At 35.2% G+C, this 18,930-nt stretch overlaps 3 protein-coding genes across 5 annotated transcripts; 2 read left to right on the top strand and 1 right to left on the bottom strand.

The window, feature by feature from the left end:
* LOC123315106 (keratinocyte proline-rich protein) lies at positions 1-2,263 on the top strand. Its single transcript, XM_044900678.1, has 2 exons — positions 1-141; positions 1,153-2,263. The coding sequence occupies exons 1-2, from the start codon at positions 130-132 to the stop codon at positions 1,906-1,908; spliced, it is 768 nt and encodes a 255-aa protein (XP_044756613.1). The 5' UTR covers positions 1-129; the 3' UTR covers positions 1,909-2,263.
* Positions 2,264-3,629: 1,366 nt separating this feature from the next.
* On the bottom strand, positions 3,630-6,282 carry LOC123315382 (E3 ubiquitin-protein ligase SINA-like 3). 3 transcript variants are annotated; one of them, XM_044901049.1, is made up of 3 exons: positions 6,157-6,282; positions 4,550-4,996; positions 3,630-4,144 (listed from the first exon to the last, which is right to left on the bottom strand). In XM_044901049.1, the coding sequence occupies exons 2-3, from the start codon at positions 4,940-4,942 to the stop codon at positions 4,058-4,060; spliced, it is 480 nt and encodes a 159-aa protein (XP_044756984.1). In that variant the 5' UTR covers positions 4,943-4,996; positions 6,157-6,282; the 3' UTR covers positions 3,630-4,057. The 3 variants fall into 3 exon arrangements, with proteins under 3 accessions (XP_044756984.1, XP_044756985.1, XP_044756983.1); XM_044901050.1 differs by lacking the exon at positions 6,157-6,282 and adding an exon at positions 5,499-5,651 and having other exon boundaries at positions 3,630-4,156; XM_044901048.1 differs by lacking the exon at positions 6,157-6,282 and adding an exon at positions 5,499-5,651.
* Positions 6,126-11,179, top strand: LOC123315381 (cyclin-K). The gene is made up of 4 exons (XM_044901047.1): positions 6,126-6,263; positions 8,949-9,109; positions 9,586-9,998; positions 10,105-11,179. The coding sequence occupies exons 1-4, from the start codon at positions 6,243-6,245 to the stop codon at positions 10,491-10,493; spliced, it is 984 nt and encodes a 327-aa protein (XP_044756982.1). The 5' UTR covers positions 6,126-6,242; the 3' UTR covers positions 10,494-11,179.
* The last annotated feature ends 7,751 nt before the right edge of the window (positions 11,180-18,930 follow it).

Here is an 18,930-nt window from a genome sequence, read left to right as displayed (position 1 = left end):
CCTTACCTTGGTAACCTTGCTTAGCTTCAACGTGGGGAACTATTCTATATAAGCTTGGAAAAGCTTGAGGCGCGCCTATTTTGTTCACACCTCTTTGTTTAATCCACCTCTGTACTTGTGACCACTGTTATGAAGCTTCACGTAAGTCATCTTTCGAATGTTGACAGATAAGAGTTTGCTAGAGAAATTTGAATGGGGGTCAAATTTCCAAACAGCGTTTATTTTCAACCAAAACTCCTTCTAAAGTAACATATCTTCAATGACATTGAAAATTTTTGGATTTTCGAAGAATTCTTTGCTTTTTTCAACATTTTCACATGCTATTTTAATTTTTTTCTCGTATGATATTATTTAAAAACTCGTCAAATGTTCAATATATGTCTGATATACCTATGTCTAATTATTTATGTAAATACAAATTGGAAATGCTATATTGTTCGACAAATCAATTAATTAATGAGCAGGAGGGTAAGTTCATGGATGAAAGTAATTAAAATACACTGATTTGAAAAAATTCAAGGCTTGGAACAGTGATTCATTCTTTCTTGTTTCAGTGTTTACCATTTAGTCATCATCATATATGCAGTTTCATGAATGTCCATATATCGTACTATTTCAAATATATTCCAGAACATATAAGAGAAGAGATTGTTAATGTTTTTGATCTTCAAAATCCCCAGACAATCACGCTCTTTATTATGAAGTTGATGAATACAGTTAAATTATCGAATTTTTATACAACAATATTGAGAGATATCGTAATTCCTGCCAACCTTCAAGAAATATATACGACAATTTGTTGCAAAATTTTCGAATAGCTGATCAAATGCCAATATAAAAAAAATTGTGTCACAGTAAAAGAACTTAAGTGAACTTGAAAGCGAGAAAAAGTGATAGAAAGTGCAACCTGTATGAATTTTAATGTGGGCATATCTAATCAATTGTAATTAGTAGTTGGGTCACGTTGTGAATGATTTGTTCGTGTACAGGCTGTCTCTAATAAGAGCCAACAATACTGGGTAGATTGAAAGAATAGAACTTGGTTGACAATTTTATTAGCCATGCTGTAATGGTATTGAATGTTTGTTTCTTGGGTATTTCAAGACAAATATCCCCTGTTATTTCAATTGACTCTCAATATTTCTCTTTCAGATCATTCTGCTAGCAACATCGTTTGCAGTGGCAGCATCCCAAAAGAATCAGTACACAACACCAGTACCAATCTTGAAACAAATCAACAAACACAATGAGGATGGCTCCTATAGCTATGGCTACGAAGCAGCTGATGGTACCTTCAAAATCGAAACCAAGTACCCAGATGGTGAGGTCTATGGCAAATATGGATACGTAGACGACACAGGAAAACTGCGTGAAGTCGAATATGGCGCCAGTAAAAGAGGTTTCGAACCAAATGGTAACGATATCCAAGTACCACCTCCAACACTGAAGCAAAACCCTAGTGCCTCCAGACCTTTAGGACCCAATGAAGTGGACGATGGTCAATACAGGGAAGATCCGAGTGTTTACTACCAAAACGAAGAAGGTTTAAGAGGGAGGAACCAGTACCAACAGCCACAATCAATTTACAGGCCGGAACCACGTCCACAGCCTGCTTACAGACCGGAACCACAACCACAGCCACAATTCAGACCACAGCCACAATCCCAATTCGACTTCAACTTCAACTGGGACCAACCCAAGCAAACGCCTCAATATCAACCACAGTACCAGCAACCTAGGCCACAGTACTATCAACCACCAGCCCCTCAGCCAACCTACAGGCCCCAAAGTTACTACAACCCGCAGCCACAGCCCACTTGGAGTCAGCAAAATTGGGCTCATCAGTTCCAAGGCCATCCGGCTTCTAATGTTGACATTTGGACTGGGTCTTACTCTGTGAACTATTGAAAATGGTTGATTTAGTAGTACAAAAACGTGTGGATAACGATATGGATCAACGAGAGATTTGATCGTATAGTTTTAAGCATGAAAATGACATTTGGTGTGAAGCAATGAGCAATATTTCAAATATTTATCATCAAGTTGGTTGCTACATGATGCATCAAAACACTGATTGATATCCCCTTTTAATTTTTTATTGTTTTTGTATAAGAGTTATGTTTTTTACTCTCTTCGTTGTTTCAACACCAAAATCTAATGTCTTTTCGACTGATACTAGTCTTTTTTTGGAATAGATGTCAAGTTAATTAGTATATAATGTATATAATAAGTAAGTTGAGGAAATAAAGCAAATAAACTGGTATAGCTGTTTTCTATTGACCTTGTCCTTCTCAAACCGTCGAGAAAAAGAAAAATTCTGTAGGCTACGTCACTGTGGAATTCCAAAACTGCTGTTATACCCACCTAATTACTCAAGAATTCCTCTTACTCACTCTGGTTTGAAATGAAGGATAACATAATGAGGAAAGGATGCTTAATTTGGAATGAAAGGACTACCGAATATTTCAGGCGTTGTCTATCACTGGAATTATTGAAATTAATGTATTTGGATTAATATGTGTTTTGCAACGGAATATATAGTAGGTTCGAGTATGCTTTAAAAGGTGGAGTAGGAAAAGACCTTGAGTAACATTCTTTGGCATTTCTCTCTGTGTTGCGGTCCAGTTCTTGCTTAGCGTCAGCAGTTCTTTGTATGAAAATGAGCAGCATTTTACTTACGCTTAATTTAATCAGAGTTATAGATTGAGATGATTTTTACGACCTATAATTCAAAATTAAAACACTGTCATGAATTCCTACAATTTTGAGCGAAATATTGGAAAAATCTCATTGGATATTGAGATGCTTAAGAAGATCCTTCTTGGAAACCAGAGGAATATAATTAAAGTGACATCCACCAGGTTATAAATTAACATAAAGGTCACTTGCTCATGAATGGTGTATTCTTGAAGATGTGGCATTCCAAAGGTGATCCAATATTTTTAGTGGTATCAGAAACAATAACCAGTACAGTCATCAAATTAATAAACAGCTTGAAAACTTGCAACTGTGCAATTTTTTTTGTATTTGTGTCATACTGAGTTTCTCGATGAAAATTATTACTCTCATTCAATTTTATTTTGTGACATTTCAAATGGTAATTTTTTCAAAGGACTTCCAGTTCTATTTTTTGATATTTTCGCAATCAATTCTAAAGTGCATCTGTATGGTCAGAAACGAATGATTTTATCATGGAAAACAACAATTCAGATTAAATAATCATCCACAAACGTTCAAAAGGATTAGTTTATATTCCCTCGAAAGTATATTATGAAGTAATAGTACTATTGTCCCCTTATGTATGCATCACAGAGAAAAGAAAGTCAACATTGACCATTCTAATATGCTGGCGAATTTGAGGAAGCTGAAATTATTGAGAATATTGGGCAAGTGAACTGAATTTATTCACTGAATAAATATTGGGTCGTTGTTTCAAAGCGTGAATAAAATCCTGAAAGAAAAGGTTCATTTATTGTGCATATTTCAAAATGTAAAATTAATCAGATTGTTTTAGATGTGATTAGAGGGAAAAGTAGATATGTGTGGAAATATTATCTTCTGACCTAAATACTCAATTGCCTAGATCTTCAAGGAGATGTCTGTGAGGGTATTCCAATGATAACACAATACAAGATGTCATTTTTTATTTCTAAAAGAGTCTCCACTTTTAATAAACATCTTATACAGCTATTAATTCAGATAATGTATAGTGTAAACAAAAAGTACAAGAGATGGGATCGGAATATTTTACGACAGAACATAACAGACATACTTAAATACAAGAAGAACATACATATCACAAAATAATTAAATATAAAATAAGTATTGTCATTTTCTGCAGTTTTCAGACTTTTTAATTTTTTTTGTTAGTTTTCTGCTATTTTTCAATGTCAAATTATACAATGATCAAAATACGAAGTATTACAAAAACGTTTTCGGGATAATTTAAAAATTTTTTCCGCTTCAACAATATTTTTTTTGTAAATTGAAATACAAATTATTGGACGACAATGGATTCGCGAATTTGAACATTCTGAATCCTCCTACCTCTTATGTTTCAGTGTGCTAGGTACACGGTGTACTTGAGTAAACTGAACAGACCTAAGAACCATAGAAACATCTCGAGCGATTTTAAAAGAAAGGCCTGAAATCAGAGCTGAAATTACTCAATTAGTATTAGCTGATGTTATTTTCGAGTTGTCAATGTTTATTTGTTATCGGTTTGGGGAAATTCAGAAAAAAACAACCTGAGGTAAAAAAAAACGATTGGGAAAAATGGTAAAGGGGAAAAGTGTTTCTACTGAGCTGAAAAATCTACTGTTAAAATATTTGTACGAGTCAAAGAGTCTCCCGGCATAGTAAGTGACATAGAAAACAGAACCCCATTAATTTATATTAATAAATTTATTAAAACAAGGTTTTGTGTATATGTGTAACAGAGATAGGTAAGTAATCGATCAAACTTTGAAGATTTTTTTGGATATCATTGGATTATAGATTGTTGGAGGATTTCCACGCAGCACAGATGTTTCAAAGGAGTACTCTTTACCTGTACTTTAGCTAAGCTGTCTGTCGATTCATTTAGGGTTTTCACGTTGTTTATGAACGTTTCCAATGTGAAATTTCTCCTGTAGCAGATCAGTTTCGAGCAGATGATGCACTGGTAGATACCCTTCACACAGCGGGTACAATAACTGTGACCACCCCCGCAAAGGACGATGCTACCATCCATAAGGGTGCGGCATTTAGGGCATTTGAGGTTCTCGTTGTTGATTAGGTCTTTGGTACGGTTGCTTCCCGAAGAAACTGCGGTTAGCTGTTCCATATTGTAGTTTCTTGATCTGCTCCAGGGGGATCTACAGTAGGGACATGTTCCTAGATGGTTGAAACATTCACAGCATACGCTATGACCCATTACACATAATTTTATGTTGTTGCTCATGAACCTGTAGCATATTAAGCATTTTAGGAGTTCCAAGTATTCGTTCCGGCTTTCCTACAAAGAAAACATTTTTTTAATGTTTGGGTAAGGTGCTGATCGAAAAAATTCACACTGGCTACGTAAAAATTGAGAATAAAGTCAATCAACTAAAATAACAATCATTAAAAGGATATTTGAATAATATTTTACACCATATTTTATGATGTTACAAGGAAAATGTTGTTAAATCCAAAAAAAAATGCAATAATCTACAGTGATGATGCTCAAATTTCAACAAAAAGTGCATTGATAACAAATTTTGCACAGTACTCAACAACAAACGCCCTGTATACATAAATGCAGTATCTTCATTGGGAATAATAAGGGAAACCAAGTTTGTTGTCAAGAAAAACACATGGTGACCCTTTATTTTTTTTTCATTTGACTTGACCAGACAAGTATTACAGATTTAATGTTAACCCTTGATTTTCAGCTCCTCATAGAAATACAAGAAGATCAATAACTACCTAACTATTCCTTTGGTCCGAAAATAATCGTATTTATGTTGAGAACTCACCATGATAAAAAAAATTTAAATAATCGACAAACACTAAACATATAGGTAGGGATTCAAGTTGTTGAATGCTGAAGATGATCAGGAAATATGTTTCATTTTGATCCCGAGTCACGTGACCATGAGTGCATATTTTCATAGAACAATATGTGAAATAACTGATAGCAATTTTAAACGTAAGACAGATGAGCTGATTTTATACTAGGAAACAATGAGAAATAAAGTGAAAATTGTTGTTTTTGTGAGATTTTTCCATCTCAAAATTCTCTTCCAAATAATGACAGGAGATGAAACTGTTTAGGTTTCGTTTTTGATTGGTTTTTTGTTTTTTCTTTGTAGGAAACTTTCAGGATTCATTCCAACCATGGCTTGAAAAACACTATTCTCCCTAAGGGGTTTTTGATGAAGGCAAAGAGATGGATTTGATACACATATACCAATGGGCAACTGAAAAATAAGAGAGTGACTTTTTTCCGAATGATACCAGAGAAAATAGTGTGAATTTTTTTATTTTTGAAATTTTATTTCATTTAATAGTGATCAAACAAAGGTTGATCACCCTAATTGTAATAGTAAAATTTAGCGTTACAATTCAATCAAAACCGACGTCTTCGAGCTGTCGTTACATGCTTCTGTAACACGTTAAGAACCTTGCCCCTACCTTATCAAACTCGCTGTGAAATAACGTTATAAAAGGCAATTTTCTGCCCCCGCACCACTTCAGTGCTGTGCCTTTGAACCGCAGACATGTTGCCTTTCACAAGATACGTAAGTACAAACTACAGAACCACTCTACATTCGTCTCATTAAGTTTCAATCTAACCTCGAAATTTGTCCGGAATCTGAAATCAACCAGCGGAGAACAGATCTGTGCGATATACCGGTGTGATTTCAACTTTTTTTATGATTTTCCAAGGAACATATCCTTGAAAGAAGTTCTATGGATATCTATGGTTTAGACATGTTCTAGCTGAAGGATACAGAATTGATTCTGAATGTCCATATGTTGATTTTTTAAGGGTGAAGTAGTATTACCAGATGGTTTTAGAAATAATAATAGATGCAACACATTGGACAACATATTTTAGCAATAAAAATTATCGCAAAATGAACTTGTTTCAAATGAGAGGTATTTCTGTGCACACTGCCATAAAAGTTTAAGCGGGGTATAGAAAATTGAGTCGACGATTTCCCTGCGTCAAGAATTTCAGCAAAATTTTGGAAAGCCATTGAAAACAGATTATAAAATGAAGTATTATACACCCTAAAATTCGAAATGTATTTCTGAATTGAAAAAACTATTGAAAATCAAGTGTGAATGGTGAATGGTTTTTTGAAGGGAGATGCACAAGGAACTACGTGAATTTGACATTTCGAGAAATGCCTCCTACAACCCATAGAGTTCCTACGCCTCGATGTCAAATTAATAATCCGAAAAAAGTTTACTTTCATATGAATTAATTCCATTGAATGAAGATCGCTTAATTTCTGTCGTTTCACAGCTTCAAATTCTCAATCTAGTCCTTTTGCGCATACTCTCCAGCTCTTCGATGAAAAATTTCTGGTTTTGTTCAACGAAAACACGCTCCAAATTTCATAGTTGTCGTGAAAATCATAGATTAATTCTTTACTTAATCTGTGGTAAAAATAATGAAATTGAACATTTCAACTTAAATCATGGAAGTTTTGAGACATGAAAGTATTTGATTCAATCAAACTTGCACCGTGAAAACCATTTGTCAATTCAAAACAGTAATCTTCAGAACTTTTCTTCATGATGTTGTTTTACATTACAAGTATTCTGTAGAAGTTGAAATTATTATGAATCTTTTCTATGAGCTTCCACCTTATTTTTCCGGTAAGTAATTCTTATCCTCTTCTTGATGAATTAAATATATGCACCTATTTCTATAGATGTGGAGTTTTTCAGTCCTGAAACTTCTTTAATTTTGTTCAAAAATGTATTGATCTGTTCCCAAAATACAACTCACAAGTCAAATTATAAATAACAATGCGAAATGATCACAATTTCATTCATAATAGAACACAGAATTCAAAAATCCGTTGACACTGACATTAAAAAGTGGATATGTCATCGAATTTATTAGATAGGATGAATTGATAATGCACATAGAGCTTCCTCAAACCTCCTGATCAAAGTTGACCCTATTCTGTTCCTCCCAACCACGGATATCCTGTTGGACAATGACAATCCAGATCGAAGCCTAGGTCAAAACTCGATATTAATCATTTTTTCATATCGTGAGATACCGGTGACGAGGAATGGGCGTCAATACTTCGATATATATACCACATTCTGCTAATTTAATGGCACAATCCACTCCCGATCCATTATTCATGAGCTTTTATTAATATCAAGATCGCGGTTCGTTGTTTCCTCAACGTAAACCCATATATAAAATGTTACAGGTCTCGTTGGCAAGTCAAGAAGGAAATCCTTGAATCTTTCATTTGTTAATTTCTCGTTTTCTTTGTGGGACCCCTCCCAATGCAGGAGTGAATTTCAATGTCATTCTTGCAAGCAGTCAATTCCTCAGAGTCATCATCCGGTATTTTACGCAGATTTCATTGGAGGATTTTTCGTGCTGGGTAGCCTCAAGGTTCTGTTATAGGACCAGGAAGCTTCTGAACCAATTCGAATCGTGGTTTCGGAGAAAATCTTGTCGGTTTTGATATCAGAGTCGAACATTTTGTTCCAGGTCCAGGCAATATTGAATTTTATGTCGAATCTGATGAAGGAATAGCTAAAGGGGGATCGAGAAACTTACCAGCTTAGGGCTGTCATCTTAGAGGGCAAGTGTGTGCTTAAACTTCAAAAAGAAAAGTGTTTCTTGTGGCAAATTTCTGTAACCAAAAGCTGCAGCTTTTTCTATGGCTAACCAGGACGTTTCATGAACAAATTTCCCTGTAATCCTTTGATTCAAGTTGTGTCAATCTCGTGTAACGTCTGATTCGATCGAAAGAACATTACAAATCATTCGTTTTCGTTCTGATTCCTCCCACAACAAGCTCAACTGCCTGATTACAATGTGAAAAAAGTAAACGTATACTATTTCGAGATTGCGCTGGTCCAGATAAGTTCAGGTTCCACAGGTTATTGGGAAAGGCACTGATGAAAGTGAATTTGAGACCACATCACACGCAGAAAGCTTTGGGCGTTCACCGTTTCAGTCGACCTTTAATTGGATCGTTTTTATGGACTGACGGTTATATAATTATTGGACCCATTCTTCTGCGACATTTTAAAACGGTTTGAAGGTCGAGAAATCGCTTTGTCGAATCGGTTCGAAAAAATTGATTGGTTTTCGTCGACGAGAGAATTGAACATTGGGAATTTTTTGAGGGACTAGTAGAAAATATTTTCATCCTGCTCATTCATCATAGGAACTCTGAATTTCCTTCGACTTACTCAATCACATGTCATTTTTTCAGGTGACAGTGCTAGCTGTCATTGTAGCTGTCACATTTGCTCAAGATTACGACTACGAAGAGCCAAGGGCAGCACCACAACGCGTCAGGCCAGGCTACAGCGGTCCCTCACAGAACAACGCACCAAGACCAACTCCAGTTGCCATCTTGAAACAAATTAACAGGTAATTATCGAAGAATCCCAGCAAATATAGAAGATTCTGTGAAAAAAACGCGTACTGCCAGTTGTCCATTCAAATCATGCCGGCATTCCTCAAGGTTCTGTTCAAGTCTCCACATTCTTCTTGGTGCTCAAGATTCATTAGTAATTGGTGGTAAATTTGATGAGAATAATTGTTTGAAATACTTTAGGATAGTTACTTGATCACTTGGCAATGTACAATTGGTTTCTCGATATGTTAAATTGGTCTTCGACAGTATAATGCATCCAGTGGTTCAGTAAAAGGAATGTTATCTCATTCAAATAACCATATATCGAAAATAAAATCGTTCATTGACTTCTCTGTACACTTATTTCATTCTCAGGTAACTAGAGTACCTAGTTGTGGAAAAAATCCGCAGACCATACAAGAATTTATTACAGTAGATATATTCGAAGAAGAATCTGGCAATCAAAAAACTCATATGAACAATATTTCAGACACAACGAAGATGGATCCTACACTTATGGCTACGAATCTGCTGACGGATCCTTCAAGATCGAAACCAAACTACCAACGGGCGAGGTCAAGGGCAAATACGGTTACGTAGACGACACTGGAAAGGTCAGAACCATCGAATACGGTGCCACCAAGCACGGCTTTGCCCCATCTGGGGAAGGAATAACAGTACCACCACCGACCTTGGTCGACGAAACCACCAACAGGGACGGTCTACCTAACCAAGACTACCAAAACAACTATTACCAACCTCAGGAACAACAACAGCCAATCAGGGCTGCCCCAAGACCTCGTCCAAGACCCCAGCCGGTCTATGAACAGTTCGAAGCACCTCAATTCGCTCCAGCTCCACAAAGAAATGCTGCTCCTGTACCACCAAGGGCTCAAATTCCTGGTAAGTGATACAGAATTCAAACCATAGTGTCACTGATTCAACCGTGCACATAAAAATGAATTAATCAACCAATGCATCATCTCTAATACATCCAAAATCACTTCAGGAGCCGTACAGACCACCACCCTCGATTTTGGACCACCACAAAGACCAGCAAATGTGAGAAGCTTCCAACCAGCACCAGCTCCACGTCCACAGTCTGCACCTAATCAATTCTCCTTCCCTGACTTCGACACAAACCCTCCAGTGAGAGCTGCCCCAAAGGTCACCTACGCTCAGCCAGCTCCTTTGCCTTCTCAGTACGTCCCAGAGTCCAGGCCACCACCTAGGTACCGTCCAGGACCTCCTCCAGCTCCTGTTGCTGCCCCTTCAAGGCCAGTTCCTTCGGTTGGTGGAAGAAGTTCTGGTGGAATCTTGGACCAGCTGTCCAGAGACTATGCTCTACCAGAAGGCGGTGCTGCTCCACTCCATGACATCAGTTTCGGTTATTACTAAATGGAGAAATTCTAGAAGAAATTATGCGAATTAGTAATGATCATTGCTCGCTCTTTCTTGAAAAAAGCTCCTAAAGCTGTGTTACCTTTCGATTCATTTTCAGGTTCTATATTTCCTTGTTTTTCACTCTTTTCAGCAATTTTTTCTTCTTGTTTCCATATTTTTTCTATTTTCTTCTGAGAATTACCAAATTTCATTCTGATCTCTTATATTTTCCCTTCAAAATCTCTGTTCTTCCTGTTTCCGATCTTGTTCTTTCATTTTTCAACTGTTTTTTCAGGTGCTGAAAGTATTTTCACATCTTTAAATCTCAAAACTTGGTGCTTTTCTTGTTTCCTTCATAGAAATTCAAAAAGGACTATTTTACTCTACATTTCTTCTTCTGCTCAACCTGATACAAAATCTCTTGTCTTTCACTCTATTGCGGTTGTTATTCTTGCCTTGTTGCAACTGAAACAATATTTGAATTCATTTCGAAATTCTAGGTATGTAACTTTGTGTTACTTCTGAAGGATGTAACATTATGTTGTCTTGTAAATATTGTAAGTTTAAGTTAGCTCGATAATAAGTTACCGAAAGTTTGATTTGTGTCTGCTGAATGAATATTTAATATTGTTTATAAGGAAGGAGTTCCATCTAAGTCTTATGGAAGATGTCATAGTGTTTTAATAAACTCTATTAACTTATCTTGTGTTTTTCGATAGGGATGTCACATCCAAATAAGCAAAGAACCAACTTTTTTTCAAAAAGAACAGAGACGCAGAAACATTTTATTCTGCTGAATAATTAAATTCATAGAATACTGAGTCTCTTCTCACATTTTTTTCGAAGTACATTACCTACATTGCCGTGATCTTGATCACGAAATAATCTGATGTTTCCCAATCATTTGATAATGGGAGTTTGATAATAAAATTTGAAGTACTTTTACTTGAGTCATTGTTAGTAGAAATCTTCACAATTAAAGGGACTTTAAGTTTGATGATGAAACTGGGGGTTACTTGTAGAAATGAAGAATGTGTAGGCAACTTCTAAGTTCGTGATTTATTCGAACAAAGAGCCATTAAAATAATGAATATATTTTCTGTTTTGAAATTCGTAGAACCAGTTTACATTGATACCCTCTAATTTTTAGTATAATTCAATAGGTAGTAAATATATTTTCAATCATTTTCACACGAATATTGAAACATTAAAATAATTTCCTTTTAATGAGAAATTACGTTATTGAACCATAGAAACATTCATTGCTGAAATAATGTAACATACAAAACAATAAACTGCAAGAATTCATTTAACGGTCTTACCACGCTGACAATGCCAGTTCTTCTCAGAGCGCTGAAGCCAAGGGGTGACTTTTACTATCAATTCAGCTAGTTTTTCACCAGACTCATTATCTACATTGAAATTTAAGCATCCAAACTTCACTAAAATTTTCCTTATATACGTTTCATGACTGTTTACCAAACTTATTGAAAGTTTTGTCGAAGATAGAGCTCAAATGTTTGTGTTGAAATCTCTCTTCATAATTTTTTTTTGGAATTCCGAGTTGATAGTTGGAGGAATTGCATGTTTCGAAGGTTTTCTACGTAAGTATTACAAGTTGCAGGAATATTCATCCATATTGTGGAAGTATAAAATTTCATGACTTTGTGTATCTACCAGAATTCTTTCAATAACTATTCGTTTTCTGAATTTTAAAACTATAAATTAGTATAAATGGTTTCTGTTTCATTGAAAATCAAATCTTAGAGCTCAAAAGTTTGCATATGCATTTCAACAATCTAATCCCAATAACCATGACTCTGAATGAATTATTCTCTTAAATGATCTTAAGCTCGTTTTGGAATTAATCCATTGATATACTTCACTGTGAATATTTTAGACCTGAATTTAGTGAACGCATGAAAGTGATAGTAAATATTAGATAAACCTGTATATAATTAAACATTTTATTATCAGTTGTATTCAAATTAAACGTTCTAGGTTTATCCCATCATAAGAATTTCTATTTTGAACCAATTTCATCATTGACTCAAATTCTCCATTCTTACCTACATCTCACCGGTTTGATTACAGGCAGTTCCACGAAAAACAAACATTTAGAAAGTATCCAAAAATTACCCAACATCTACATATAGATAAGAGAGAAATGGTTCCGCATTCACAGGATAATCCGAATCAGATATCATTTTTATCCTAGACTAGTTCAAAACGATCGCTTTAAGCATTTTTCAAGCGTGCATTTACACAAGTTAACACCGTTAATTGATCTCATCGATTGATCAACTTACGTCGGTTCAAGGAAGGAAGAAATAGGAAGGAAGTTAATGAGAACCGTGTGGTGTTATTTATGGATATGGTTAGCTGTTGGTCTTTCACTAATTATTTATGTATAAGTTCAGTGCGTGTGAATTGATTTGAGCAGAAAGTGAGGATAGAATTCTTGATATGTTGAACTTATACCTAAGTCTACTCATTGACTTGAGAATTGCAGTTGAAAGATGACGTAGGATCTTTTTTGACAAACTTCTATCTTCTACAAGGTTAGAGATATGATTCTTGATGGTCGAACCAAGAAATCTTCAATGTGGATAGGAAATACGTAGGTGATCAAACTGAGCACAGTTTAATACATAAATTGCTGGAACAGATGCAGTGCACAACCAAGAGAAAGCTCCTGTCAGATAGAAAAGTTGTCAGAAAGACACATTGATCAACAGAAGTCAGCTCAAAAAGAAACTAACGCCACTGTTCAGCTTAGGTTAGGTCAGCTTTTAAACTTTTTTTCAGTTGAGGAAAGAGATGTTAGTCGGATGGAGCCTAATCTGGTGAATAAGGGGGGTGTTCTAGTAATTCAAACCTAAATCACGAATTTTTTGCATGGCAACATGAGATTTGTGTGCAGGGGCGTTGTCCTGCAAAACCAAAACATCTTTGGATAGCTTTCCGCGTCTTTTCTCTTTAATTTTTTCCCGTAGAGTGGTCAGTAACGTCGAATAGTAATCTCCGGTTATTGTTCTACCCTTATCCAAAAAATCAATCATGATTACTCCATGGCAATCCCAAAAAACTGAAGCTAAAACTTTTCCAGCAGATTTTTGGACACGAAACTTCTCAGGACTTGGAGAACCAGAGTGTCGCCATTCCATCGATTGTTGCTTTGTTTCTGGATCGTAGAAATGTACCCAAGTCTCAGCCATAGTAAAAATTCGGTTCAAGAAGTCTACATCGTTTTCAAATCGAGCACAGATCGAACGCGATGCTTCTACCCATGCACGCTTTTGGTCAACATTCAAACATTTGGGCATCTATTTTGCAGCAATTTTCCTCATGTCCAAATTGACGTGAACTATATGATGAACGCGTTCGTATGAAACATTCAGGGCTTCAGATATCCGTTTTAGCCCAATTCGACGGTTTGATAAAATCATGTCATGAACTGCATCGATATTTTCGGGGAATGACACAGAAACTGCCCTTCCCGATCGGTCATCATCCTCAATGGCAAATTTACCTCTTCTGAAGCTTGCAGTCCAATTTTACACGGTCGCATACGAAGGACATTGATCACCAAGGGTATTAAGCATATCTTCGTAAATCTTCTTACCTCTTAACCCTTTTAAATACAGGTACTTGATGATGGCTCGATACTCCAATTTTTCGATTTTCACAATTTCGGTGGACATCTTCTTTCCTTTAATTTATTGCGTAACTCTGGTTTACTTTCTTGACCTAAAACTTCACACTGACACTTCTAATGAGTTACTGTTCGTTGCTATGGTAACGCAATATCTTTTATGCATGGAACTGGTATAGGCTAACTAGATATCAATACATCCTCGTAGTTGTAGCTGTCCTTTCTGGTCAGAGTCATGAAGTCTGATTGGCAGCAATTGCAATTGATGGTCTCATCTACCAAAATGGCTTGAAGTACCACTTGGAAAATCAACGTTCGTTGATTGATAGAGTTGTGGAAGAACTTAAGTAAATTGCAAGTCAGAAAGTTGCAGAGGTGAATGAAGGGTTGGAAATAGTCGACATTGGTCTACATTCCTTGATGAGATATTCAAATTGAGCTTCCGTATTTTTCACCTAGGAGAATCCCACGCACACATTAGAAATTTCCATAAAAACAACTTATCCACACATGCCTAGTGTTCTCCCTGGCTCAACGCTCTCGCAATTTTTCACACTCCAGATGAAAATATTACAAAGACCATAGCCAATTAAAGATTACATGAGATATAGGACCGATCGTATTATATAAAACATTGTGCATTTCCTCGTTATTTGCTATTGAATCGATTGTTAGACGAGGTGAAAACTCTCATTTCGTATAATTCCCATCAATTCATGCCTGTTGTTGTTAGAAACTTGGCGTGAAACAAATCTGGGTCTATTATTCCATCGATTGTGTTATGCGAAAAATGCTATGATTCGCTATTTCGACCAGACACGATTTTTTTACAATGGTCTATCTTTGGGCTCCTTCTATTCACGATCCTTTCTAACGTCAAAATACTAGCTATTTAGGTGGACAATTCACCGTTCACTCAAGCAAAATACACAGCTCAAAAATTGCAATGGATAATTTGCCTATAACATTTATTTTAGCATTCGGTTGGCCATGAAATAATTTTCTCAAGTTTTCGTAACTAGAACGGAGTAAGGTTGGCACTCATGAAATGTCGTTAATGTCATAACGTCGTTGCCACAACTAATATCAATTTTTATTACGAAAATGCCGAAAGTGATTGAAAAAAGAAACAGGGTTTCAGGAAGTGCTATTTAGTATTCAGGTCCGTTCATTCAAATAGTTATACCCTGATATTCTAAAATCCACAATACGTCAGACGGTAGCGGACATATTCAATGTAAGAGAATTTATATAATGTTTCATCTGAATCTAAACGACTTATATTTCAGCTGAATATTTCCACAATCAGAAAGATTGTGAATGAAGAGGATGACAAAGAATTTCCTTCTATTGGGACACCCAAAAAAGTAGTTGCATTTGAGAATTTTATGTTTGAGTGAATTAATGCGAAAAGTTTACTACAGGTTTTTTGATGAATGACATCGTAGAATAAGTTCCCGAAAATTGATTTTTCTATTTTTCATTTGACTGGTCCTGTGCATTGTAAATGTCTTAAGGTACCAATAAATACCTAATTATTATTATTATATTAATGTATTAAGATGAACAGCCACAAATACGCGCCAGTTGTCCTGTTAATTGTTTATTCATGTGAAATTTTTGTTCAAAGGTGAAGTTCATCTTGACTTGAAACTTCCTTTAATTCCTTTCACTTATATTGATGCAAGATGATTTTTGTTGAAGAATTTAACATTCTTGTAATTATCTGTCAATTTTGTCGGGAGATACCCATTCCTAACCACAGCATCATATGCATTTCATCTTCAAGTTAATATTTTTTAAATCTACAACTGATGTAACGTATTCAAACTTTAGCCAAAGAAGATAACGAACATTAACTCTCCTCAAGCTAGTGCATATTATGATATTATACCGATCTCTTGTATTTTCCATGCAAATAACTGGATTTGGTATGCCTTCAATCAGTTTGTATAAACTTCAATTATGTTCGTCACATATTTTCCGAAGAGATTCGACATTGTGATAAAATACGTAATAACAGAAACTTTTACGTAGAACGGGCAACATAGCGTTGATTTAAAACCCAAAAATGTTTTGACAAGCGTCATAACCCCACATTTTGTACTATACAGAGTGAAATGTGTCAAATTTCCATGTCCAACCGAGTGCTAAAATAAAAATGAATGGAGTATATATGAGTTACAAAATTGTCATTCATTGCGAATGTGAACAACTCAAAATTCACGGAGACATCCATAAATTATCGCACATCTTAACGATCTAGCATTCAATACCGATTTTTTTTCGCAAGACTCATCGATTTCGATGCAGCAGCCGTTCAAACCGGCAATCATTTACGAAACCAACTTCACCTAGTTCTTTGGATTCCCTGAAGTGGTCCGATTGGGCAAGATCGAAATTTTCACATACTGTTTGTTTTTCGGTATGGTACCAGAGGTGTGAGACTTGACCAGTATCGTGAAAAATTGTTCTCGGTGCTCCATTTATGCTAACGAGTTGTCAAGGTCAATTGTCTGTTAAGTATCTAGATGAATCTCTTAATCGGGCTATAAATTGTTGAATTAAACGTCTTAAGTTCATCGGAAAGATATATTATCTGGAGAAGGGCAAACGAAAGAGCTAGAGATTTATGGGATTAGATAATCAGTTAGGAGTTGAGAAACTGTGAAGATATCCTTCAATATCCTGCCTAATTTCCTTGCAAAGTCATGAATTTTCAACTATACAGGGTGAGTCTTTCACTCGTTAAAATATTTTAACAATAGATTCTTGAGGTCAAAAGAAACACTTTTCTCCTCTACCATTTTTTCCGAATCGGCTCGATTTAAAAGATACAGGCTGTTGAAAAACCGCAAAAAAATGTTATTTTCAGTTCCATCTCACAAACGGTTTTATCGAATGAAATGAATTTTGGAATATAGTTTTACATTTATTTTATGAATCTTTTTCGAACACAAGATATAACCCAAGACTTCCAGTTTTCTCATTATGACCATAACGTACCATAAAAATACCAAAAATTCAAAGAATCCAACTCTTGAAACTAAGTTGGACTCTAGCCAATGAATATTTGAACGTTTTGTAAAATAAAAGTCCTCCTCATATTTTCTCGTTTAATGAGCCGTTTTCGAGTAATTTAATGTTCAAAAATAAAGAAAAATCTGTGAAATTCGAAAAATTACGTACTTTGGCTGAATGCAACTCTGTTTAAAAGATCCACAGATTTGTAGTTTCATAGATTTAGCTTGTTATTCTGAAGAGAATTGAGTATTCAACCCCCATAATATTATTAATACTCAATGATGAAAGCTTAAAATGGCTTTATCTTTTCATCACAAAAAGTGCTTCTTTTGACCTCAAGAATCTACTGTTGAAATATTTGTACTAGTCGAAGACTCACACTAATTTTTTTGAAGAAATTTCTATTTTCGGAGACTTTAACGTCAGTCCAGGTGAAAAACAGTCACTAACTCAATTTCAAATAGGATTTAATGAAGGAATTTTCGATGAGCTTGGAAAGAGGACGTTTTTTCGTACAATATCACTTCATCAAGTCTCATCTCAATTTCTTTTCAATCCAATATCGAATCAACACTAAAAGTGACTCAAAACTAGTAAGTTATCCTAAACCTAAGAAAATAAAACCATATCAAATTGTGAGTAACCTTGAACTTTAAACATTTAGGTATAAAAAAGATCAAGACCACTCGATTATAAATAGTCGAAGAGAAAGATCAAGTTTCTGATGCTAATCTGCTATTGTAGGTTCATTTCTATTATTCATGAAATTCCATAAATTGTATCTAAGTAAATATAGACCTCTGTCTAGAATAACTTATTATGATTTGAGAAGTGGAATATCACAAAAAGTTTATAACCAAGTGATGACCACGAGACCAGACAAGACAAACTTTGGTGCAATCACCACACGTTCCCATAATTTTTTTTCATTATCCATGCAGAAAATACAAAACGTTCTTAATCTAAAAAACTTGTGGGATGATTCTAAACTTAGCGACGTCGTTTCTTTCATGGAAAATGGACCAGGATAATGGAAGAAGTCTAACAATAAACAAAGAATTAATATATTGGTCACACATCACAGTGGATTTTATGACCTTGTTGAAAAAGTTTCACACGGTGCAATTAAGAAATGTGTTTTTTAATGGTGTTGAATGAATGGTTGCAAGAATCTGATTTGAATTCTCGATGTTATTGGTAACGTTTGTGTTTCAAAAATCGAATCCTGATGATTTTCCAATACATTTTAATGGTTGAAATCGTCTAAAAATGTTTCTCCCAGGAAGTTTTCATAAGGTTTATGTTTTTCCCATGTCTTCACCTCTGAATGAGTTACACCATTAATAATGAAGCTAAATCAACATATTTACGATTTTTCCCAAACATAACTGACAATACAATCATATTTATACGATTCATTAAAATTCTACGCACAAAAGAAACATTATTAATGTTGTAATAGTTCCTATGAAAGTGTATGAAAGCAGTGGAGCAATTATTCAATTAACAAACATCTTCAATTCATGCTTTCTTTATTCCGATATGGTTTCCAACATAATTGGAGCTTCCTAAAACTGAATCGAATTGAAAGAACGTATATCGATCATTAATTTTCCATTGATAAAATCAAGATTTCAATCAGGATCTTTATACCAAGAAAAATCTCCCATACATATTTTTTTTCCATAATTATTTCAGTAATTTTTCCTGAGGACACTTCTTCAACAGTTATGAGGATTTTTAGGGGGTGGTAACCCCTTAGAAGCATCGATG

The sequence above is a fragment of the Coccinella septempunctata genome, chromosome 6 (assembly GCF_907165205.1).
Source record: "Coccinella septempunctata chromosome 6, icCocSept1.1, whole genome shotgun sequence".
Lineage (NCBI taxonomy): Eukaryota > Metazoa > Arthropoda > Insecta > Coleoptera > Coccinellidae > Coccinella > Coccinella septempunctata.
Note: the sequence above shows the minus strand (reverse complement) of the source record. Positions and strands in the feature narration are given on the sequence as shown.